At 37.5% G+C, this 9,658-nt stretch overlaps 1 protein-coding gene across 2 annotated transcripts in view; it reads right to left on the bottom strand.

The window, feature by feature from the left end:
- Positions 1-720: 720 nt before the first annotated feature.
- The window catches only part of LOC100371971 (calcium/calmodulin-dependent protein kinase type II delta chain), a 115,874-nt gene continuing 106,936 nt past the window's right edge, over positions 721-9,658 (bottom strand). For both annotated transcript variants that reach the window (XM_085493925.1, XM_002734650.4), the window contains one exon: positions 721-8,655. In XM_085493925.1, the coding sequence (XP_085350051.1) occupies positions 8,538-8,655 (118 nt within the window). In that variant the 3' untranslated portion in view covers positions 721-8,537. The remainder of the gene's footprint in view (positions 8,656-9,658) is intronic.

The following is a 9,658-nucleotide window of genomic DNA, read 5'->3' as shown; positions in this document are numbered from 1 at the left end:
CAATTAAGGGTGAGGGTTAGGTTCGAGTTAGATTTAGAGGTGGGGGTACATTAGAAAATCTTTCTGTGCAGGACTTACACAAAGGCAAGCAAGGCACTGAAACTGGCAGATGGAAGAATACTAGAATTTACGCAGCCTTTCTTGTACGCTTTTGCTAAATGCAGAAAAAGGTTGCCGAGTCAGACCAGTAGAGGGTGCCATTGTCACCCCCACCCCACTCCAGAAAATCTTCTTCACAGGATAGAGAGGATTAACAAACCCCTTTTTTTTATTTAGACAATATCTAAAATCATTGGTAGTAATTGACTCGTAATAATATAAACATTGCCCTGGAACAGCATTCAAAAACAAAATGTCCATCAATCGGCCATTTTGAATCTTTTCTCATTTTTGAGGCATTTTAACTTTAAAAAGGATGGTATTCAACAATCTTCAATTCAAACATGAAATGAGTTCATGTACATATGTATACATATTTGCTATGTGTTAAGTCTGAATGTAATCGGCCCAGACATGTTTGAGATGCAGGTGCTACAACAGAAACGATGTGTCCCCCATTTTTAAACTACGTCTGAGCGACACGACAAAAATCTTTACTCTGTTTTCAATAACAAAAAATCATAATTGCCATCTATGGATTTTTTCTTGAAAAATCCACAGAACAATTTTATTTGCTCTGGCCTTAATAGAGCATAAAATTCAAAAACAGAAAAAAAATGCTAAATTTTTAAAAATTTCTTTATTAGGAGCCAGACAATTAAGTTAACTTACATTGCCTGGGGTTTGAAAGAAGAAAGATGTAATAACAATGACAATAGGTAAAGAATCTAAGTAATACCATGTATAGAATGTACCAAGCACAAGGAATTTATTAATTGATGATAAAACTATTAGTGAATAAAACCCACCCCTTAAATTACACATCTACTAGCCAATCAGCATAAATCAATGAAATTTCAACAACAAAATGTTCCCTCTGCACATTCTTTTTTTTAAAAACTTTTCTTGAAAGTGACAAAAATAAATACAAAAAAATGGGATATTGCCAACGTGCAACAAAATGTATTTCCCTTCACAATAAAGGAAGAATGCAAATGTATAACTTAAATAATGAATATTGTGTTAGAAAAGCATGTTTAATAGTTACACCATATCAAGTATGCAAATGAACACTACATAGGTATCTGGCAGTAAAAGTTAACCAAAGTAAAAAAAAAAAAAAAAAAAAGTGTACAAAAATGTGTAATGTCCATCACTAGAGGGCTCAATTCCATTTTTTGGAATGCAACAATGCTGTTTTTGTAGCAGAAAGCTAAAAAATTAAATGTTTTCTTGTTTCAATGAACAAGATACATTTCGGAATTACAGAGTATATAAACAAAGAAACTGTTCTTGCACATGATCAAGTTCAACCCTCTACTGTCAAATTAAGTCATCTTCCACATTTTCTGATTTCCATAAAATACGTTGATCAAGAAATATAAGCAATATTATATTCATTTTGTTTCAAATTAAACAATGAATTAGAGAACATTACAGTAAATTTGCAAATATATGCACCCAAATTTTGGCGAAAAAAAAATCCATCTAAATTCTATAAAATTGACACAATAAATAGTACCTCAAAAATATGTGAGTGAGTTGAAAGACCAATATAAGGCTAAAGTAAAAATCAAAAGAGTTGCATTTGTGCTTGACAAGATTAAGCAAGTTTTATAAAAAGAACAATACCAACAATGCAGACACTTGACAATGGATTTTCTTGTACACTCAAAAGTTACAAGATATACACAATTATTTTCGTTGCATTTCAAAAAAGTTTAATTTTTTGAAAACACAATATGACCATCATCTTCAGCGAAGAACATGCGACAGACTTCAATTACCCAGAATCCTCTCAGTTTCTACAATCGTAACACTTGACCTGAGATTGGATTTCTTGAAAGTCAACTTGTCAATTCGGGCAGGGGAATAATCAATTATTCATCCCTTTCATATGCAAATTATTTTTTGTATCCATGATTCAAACTTGGCATCACGTGAAAACTTGTTCGTTAATTGTTTAAACACTATTGGGTAATGTTAACCAAGTTTCACAAAAATCAGACCACACTAACAATACCACAAACTATTAAATTATTTTGAGAAAGAAAATCTGAATTATACATCAATGAATTAAGAAACAAATGCCCAATGCTCGCTGTGTACTGATGACATTTGCCAGATATCTACAGCAGAGTGCAAGAAAGTCACATAAAGGTCATCGAAAAGATGAGCAGAATTTCTTAAAAAAGTTTTTGGTTATAGCCTACAACCACCATATACATTACTTTCATGCAAAGACAAACTTGAATGTAAAATAGAATGAAAAAACAACAAATACATGGAATATTGAAAGAACAGATCACTACATAAAAATGTTGCTTTTTATGTTTGGCAAAAAAACAATTCAGAGAAAGCAACAATTGTAAATTTATGGTAATAGAAAAAAATACAACTGTAGATGTAATGTTTTTTTCAAGAGCAGCCTTAAGATGAAGTTTATCAGACGCTCTTCATTTGTGACTTGTGTATTCATCGGTATGTATTTTGAGTAAAGGATGAGAATGGAAAATTGTGAAATTCCCCATGACCCTTGTCTTCAAGACCCCAGTGAAAATCACTGGGACCCTCGTCTCCAGAACCCCAGTGAAAGTCACTATGACTCTTGTCTTAAAGACCCCAGTGAACGTCACCATGACCCTTGTCTTCAAGACCCCAGTGAAAGTCACCGTGACGCTTGTCTTAATGACTCCAGTGAAAGTCACCATGACCTTTGTCTTAAGGACCCCAGTGAACGTCACCATGACCCTTGTCTTAAGGACCCCAGTGAAAATCACTATGAACCTTGTCTTCAAGACCCCAGTGAAAATCACTGGGACCCTCGTCTCCAGAACCCCAGTGAAAGTCACTATGACTCTTGTCTTAAAGACCCCAGTGAACGTCACCATGACCCTTGTCTTCAAGACCCAAGTGAAAATCACTGGGACCCTCGTCTCCAGAACCCCAGTGAAAGTCACTATGACTCTTTTCTTAAGGACCCCAGTGAACGTCACCATGACCCTTGTCTTCAAGATCCCAGTGAACGTCACCATGACCCTTGTCTTCAAGACTCCAGTGAAAGTCACCGTGACGCTTGTCTTAATGACCCCAGTGAAAGTCACCATGACCCTTGTCTTAAGGACCCCAGTGAAAGTCACCATAACCCTTGTCTTAAGGACCCCAGTGAAAGTCACCATGACCCTTGTCTTAAGGACCCCAGTGAACGTCACCATGACCCTTGTCTTAAGGACCCCAGTGAAAATCACTATGAACCTTGTCTTCAAGATCCCAGTGAAAATCACTGAGACCCTCGTCTCCAGAACCCCAGTGAAAGTCACTATGACTCTTGTCTTAAAGACCCCAGTGAACGTCACCATGACCCTTGTCTTCAAGACCCCAGTGAAAATCACTGGGACCCTCGTCTCCAGAACCCCAGTGAAAGTCACTATGACTCTTGTCTTAAGGACCCCAGTGAACGTCACCATGACCCTTGTCTTCAAGACCCCAGTGAAAATCACTGGGACCCTCGTCTCCAGAACCCCAGTGAATGTCACTATGACCCTTGTCTTAAGGACCCCAGTGAACGTCACCATGACACTTGTCTTAAGGACACCAGTGAAAGTCACCGTGACCCTTGTCTTAATGACCCCAGTGAAAGTCACCATGACCCTTGTCTTAAGGACCCCAGTGAACGTCACCACGACCCTTGTCTTAAGGACCCCAGTGAAAGTCACTATGAACCTTGTCTTCAAGACCCCAGTGAAAATCACTGGGACCCTCGTCTCCAGAACCCCAGTGAAAGTCACTATGACTCTTGTCTTAAGGATCCCAGTGAACGTCACCATGACCCTTGTCTTCAAGACTCCAGTGAAAGTCACCATGACGCTTGTCTTAATGACCCCAGTGAAAGTCACCATGACTCTTGTCTTAAGGACACCAGTGAAAGTCACCGTGACCCTTGTCTTAATGACCCCAGTGAAAGTCACCATGACCCTTGTCTTAAGGACCCCAGTGAAAGTCACCATGACCCTTGTCTTAAGGACCCCAGTGAAAGTCACTATGAACCTTGTCTTCAAGACCCCAGTGAAAATCACTAGGACCCTTGTCTTAAGGACACCAGTGAAAGTCACCATGACCCTTGTCTTAATGACCCCAGTGAAAGTCATCATGACCCTTGTCTTAAGGACCTCAGTGAAAGTCACTATGACGCTTGTCTTAAGAATCCCAGTGAAAGTCACCATGACCCTTGTCTTAAGGACCCCACAGTGAAAGTCACCATGACCCTTGTCTTGAGGACCTCAGTGAAATTCACCATGACCCTTGTCTTAAGGACCTCAGTGAAAGTCACCATGACCTTGTCTTCATGACCCCAGTGAAAATCACTGGGACCCTTGTCTTAAGGACCCCAGTGAAAATCACTGGGACCCTTGTCTTAAGGACCCCAGTGAAAGTCACCATGACCCTTGTCTTGAGGACCTTAGTGAAAGTCACCATGACCCTTGTCTTAAGGACCTCAGTGAAAGTCACCATGACCCTTGTCTTCATGACCCCAGTGAAAATCACTGGGACCCTTGTCTTAAGGACCCCAGTGAAAGTCACCATGACCCTTGTCTTAAGGACCGCAGTGAAAGTCACCATGACCCTTGTCTTAAGGACCCCAGTGAAAGTCACAATGACCCTTATCTTAAGGACCCAAGTGAAAGTCTCAATGACCCTTGTCTTAAGGACCCCAGTGAAAGTCACCATGACCCTTGTCTCAAGGGCCCCAGTGAAAGTCACTGGAACACTTGTCTTAAGGACCCCAGTGAAAGTCACAATGACCCTTGTCTTAATGACCCCAGTGAAAATCACTGGGACCCTTGTCTTAAGGACCCCAGTGAAAGTCACCATGACCCTTGTCTTAAGGACCGCAGTGAAAGTCACCATGACCCTTGTCTTAAGGACCCCAGTGAAAGTCACAATGACCCTTATCTTAAGGACCCAAGTGAAAGTCTCAATGACACTTGTCTTAAGGACCCCAGTGAAAGTCACCATGACCCTTGTCTCAAGGGCCCCAGTGAAAGTCACTGGAACACTTGTCTTAAGGACCCCAGTGAAAGTCACAATGACCCTTGTCTTAATGACCCCAGTGAAAGTCACTGTGACCCTTGTCTTAAGAACCCCAGTGAAAGTCACTGTGACCCTTGTCTTAAGAACCCCAGTGAAAGTCACTGTGACCCTTGTCTTAAGGACCACAGTGAAAGTCACCCTAACCCTGTCTTAAGGACCCCAATGAAAGTCACAATGACCCTTGTCTTAAGGACACTAGTGAAAGTCACCATGACCCTTGTCCTAGGTACCCCAGTGAAAGTCACTGTGACCCTTGTCTTAAGGACCTCAGTGAAAGTCACTATGACCTTCGTCTTCAGGACCCCAGTGAAAGTCACTATGACCCTCGTCTTCAGGACCCCAGTGAAAGTCACTGTGATCTTTGTCTTAAGGACCCCAGTGAAAGTCACTATAACCCATGTCTTCAGGACCCCAGTGAAAGTCATCATGACATTTCTCTTAATGGTTTTCATTGGAGTAGTGACTATATAATGTTTGCAACAATAAGAAATTGTATCGGCATGGGGACACAGGTCATATAGGGACAGAGTCACATTGAAATCCACAATTTTGAAAAAATGTTTTTGTAAGAAACGGCAAGCTTGTATTTCACTCTCATAGTAAATACCTTGTTTCTGCACCCACTGTAGTTTTACTAAAAGGTGAATACTCCTGAATACAACTATTCTTGTTAAATGAAAGTTCGAGGGAGTGCATTTGAAATGACAGTCATGATTTATAAAGAACTTTTGTTTACTGAGCATGGATGGAATGTATTGAAAATAAACTCCACATGACATAACTTCCTTCAAAGTTCAGAAATGAATGACGAAATTAATTATTTGTTGTCTTGTGTAAAAGTGTCTGTGGATATTTAACCCATCTTAATACTTGATCAATCACATCAATGTCTTCAGTTTTCAAGCTTATGACGCCTACTTATCAATCACAATGGAATGACCCATGATGAACAATAAAGCAATACATAGTACTATATGTGAGTGAGTGAGTTGAAAGACCAATACCAAATTTTTCTCCCAGCACCTATCTTTCTGAAGTGTTTCACATTTGTTCTTTGATTGGGTTACCTAAGTTTCTTAACAAAACACTCCAGCTTGAAAATATAACAGTAAAAAGTAAAATTTTACTGAGGGGTACTAATTAGGACCCCTTAGGTGCTGATAGTGTCTCCGGTGGCAAGCAGATTGATTGCCACTTCTAGCTCTAGGACAATACAAATCACTGCAATGATTAATATCAGAAGAGTGTTTTGTGAACTAGTGAAAAAAAGTGATGTACAGGAAAATATACTGTTACCATATAAACATTCCTTTCCTATAGCACTGTTACTCCATTTTTCTTTTCAATCAAAATAAAAACTGGACTATGTTTTGAAAGAATTGGAATTGTTAAAATCAAAGAAAAAAATTATTGAACTTCGAACAAAGACAGTAGTGAGAGAAAATATCTAAATAAGCGTAAATTGAGAAAAGTGCACTATCTAAGAAAAAGTATGGAACGTGCAGCAATTAATTTTCAAAAAATGTTTTCTTTTTGTTTTAACAATTTATGTAAAGAATGTAAAATCTTGGCTTTTGTGGTTCTGTAGTAGTTAGGGAAATTGTAAATTAAACCCTGTGTCAATAAACTTGCATCTTTTGATTGGTTCTTGCAAATTTTATCTTTTTTTCTAATATTGGCACTATGTATGTTGTACACAGAGAAACAAATTAGCCACTATTATTGGAGCAATGATTGGTTCTGAAATTTTAAATGACATTACATCTACAAATAGACTAGTGAAAAAGAAATATTTTTGTTAAATATTTGTGGTGGTTTTTAACTTTCTTTTGAAAAAAAGAAGCTTATTTTCCCCACTACATCCAAAAGCACATAAGCAAATCTGGAATAGTTAACATCCAAAACCATGAACTGGCAACAAAATGCCCCACTACAATACATCTATAAATTTACACATTAATTCCCCTCAAAAGTTAGCTACCATTGGAAAAATTTCAAAAGCTGAGATAAAAGTACCAAATGGAACCCAAAATTTGTTGAAAGTGTTATTTTAGAATCTTGGATATGCAATATAACAAGCAAGTGCTCATGTGTCAAGCATCAAAAATTACTAGTGCCCCCTAACTTAGTCTAGCTTAGTCAAATTACTAGTGCCACCTAGCTTAAAAGTCAAATTACTAGTGCCACCTAACTTGGTCTAACTTAGTCCAATTGTTGGAGACACCCAACCAAGTCTTGCTTAGTTCAATTACTAGTGCCACCTAACTAAGTCTAGCTTAGTTCAATTACTAGTGCCACCTAACTAAGTCTAGCTTAGTCCAATTGATAGTGCCACCTAGCTGAGTCTAGATTAGTCCAACTGTCACTGTCTAAATTTTATTCCAAGTTTCAAGTATTGCACAAGTGCTGATATTTAATTGACAAATCTACGAATAAAAGATATTTCCTGTCTGTGTCATTAGCACTGAGTTGAGAAACTATACCTCCAAAATGAGGTGCTCAAAAGTCAAATGGTTTGCACTTTGATAATGGTGCCAAAAAAACTTGAATGAATGAATGAATGTCCCAAAGCCACTCTTTTAAGGTTTTAAAATAGAAATATCCTAAATTTGTTAAATATTGTTAGAAATAATTACCTTTTCACCATGTACTGAGTTCAAAGCTTTATAATTTTAAGTGAATCTCCACACTAAACAACGAAGCGATAAAGTGACCTCTTTACTTCTGTGTTATTTCGTTTCAAGTCACTCTTTTATTGCAAATTTCTTTGCATATTCAGATTAACAAAGAGTCAGTCTGACTTGACTTCCCCATCAGTCCATAGGAACAATGTTCCCAGAAATTCAGTCTCAATGTGGAGTTATGATAGCCATCCTGGAGCTGATATCCAGCAAAAAAACAAGATGGCGGACAGCAATCACAAAAGCTGGTTGTCACCCCAACCACAGATACGGCAAAAGCATCAGTAAAAAATGCCTTCCTAAAAGTCTGAAAAATTCCAAAAAAAAAGGTTGCATCTAAACTGATATGCAGTTTGGATTCAGTTGCCAGAAAATAGTCAGCTGAAGTAAATGACCTTTGACCTTCAGGATTTCTTGTAGAAATTCCTCAATATCTTTACAAAAAATCTTGGCTGTTAGCAAAAACAGAGTGAGAGATACTCACCAACAAATCAACTTTGAAACCAAACATATCTGAATTATTCACCCTGCCAACAACCTTCAAAAACGTTTTGAGTTATCACTCACTCTCTCTCTCTCTCTCTTTTTTTTCACTCACTCATTGGACAATTCTGAAACCCATTGTCATATTCTTTATAATGCTAATTACAATAAATTAAAGAAGTATTATTTTGATGGTGCACTGGGAGCTCCTGAGCGATGAAAATGTACATTCTGCCATTTACTGTCCTTCTTCAGCCATACCCTGGTCTCTTCTGACTGTGTAGTCACTGGACAACCAGTCCTACAAATCACAATTTATTTTTGTATAATTTCGTGAGTGACAAATTTTCAGTGAAAACGCTAAATTTTGTAGCAATGAAAATTTATCTGGAGTCATATGACATGGAATATCAGCGACTTTCATGAAATTTGATCTTTACAAATGCTATAAAAAAATCATAAATCAAGAAAAATCTTATAAGTGAAAATTAAGCGATAAACAGTAAGGGGTGATCTCATATTCAAACACCTGGGTCAAACCTGGGTTAACCTGGGTTTACCCGACCTGCCCTATTCAGACCTACTAGACCTAAAATATGCAAATTAGTAGTAGGTTTGAACCTAACCTCCGGATTAACTGCCCATTAACGCCCCCACTGAAAACAAACAACAGAGAACAAAGAAGACAGACCTAGGGAAACCTAGGTTTTTCTTACAATACTGTTTCAGCCTGGTTTCAGTAGGAAAAAAAATAAGATGTATACTATGGTGAAGTGTTAAGAATTAGAGCAGCGATTTTTTTTCTTTGCAATACTTGTACATGTAAATGCTAATAAAAACAAACTTGCATTTGTTTCACAAATCTATTTACATCATGTCATTTATAAGTGTGATGAAAATTATATTCATTTATTTCTGTGATTGGTAATAATAATCGGTTTCCCACAACTTACATTTTGGTACAAGTCAATACAATTGTTATTGTTATTCAATTTATCTGGAATTAATTACAGACGTGATGGTTTGTTATATTTTGTCATTAAATGTGAATCAAGTGATACCATAAACCCTCTCTATTGTGATATATATGGTAAATTAATGTTTGGAACAGAACAGGGAAAAGATGCTCTAGAATTTTAATGAGCAGCTTCTTAGGATAAATTACTTACGTTATATATATATTTGGCATAGTCAGTAAAATATGTTTATCCATGGAGCGAACTTGTACATTTTGTCCGCAACAAGTACGGTCAGTTTTGTGTTCATGTCAGTTCATAAATTCATAGAACACATTTTTTGGTTAA

The sequence above is a fragment of the Saccoglossus kowalevskii genome, chromosome 19 (genome assembly GCF_978046115.1).
Source record: "Saccoglossus kowalevskii chromosome 19, keSacKowa6.1, whole genome shotgun sequence".
Classification (NCBI taxonomy): domain Eukaryota; kingdom Metazoa; phylum Hemichordata; class Enteropneusta; family Harrimaniidae; genus Saccoglossus; species Saccoglossus kowalevskii.
Note: the sequence above shows the minus strand (reverse complement) of the source record. Positions and strands in the feature narration are given on the sequence as shown.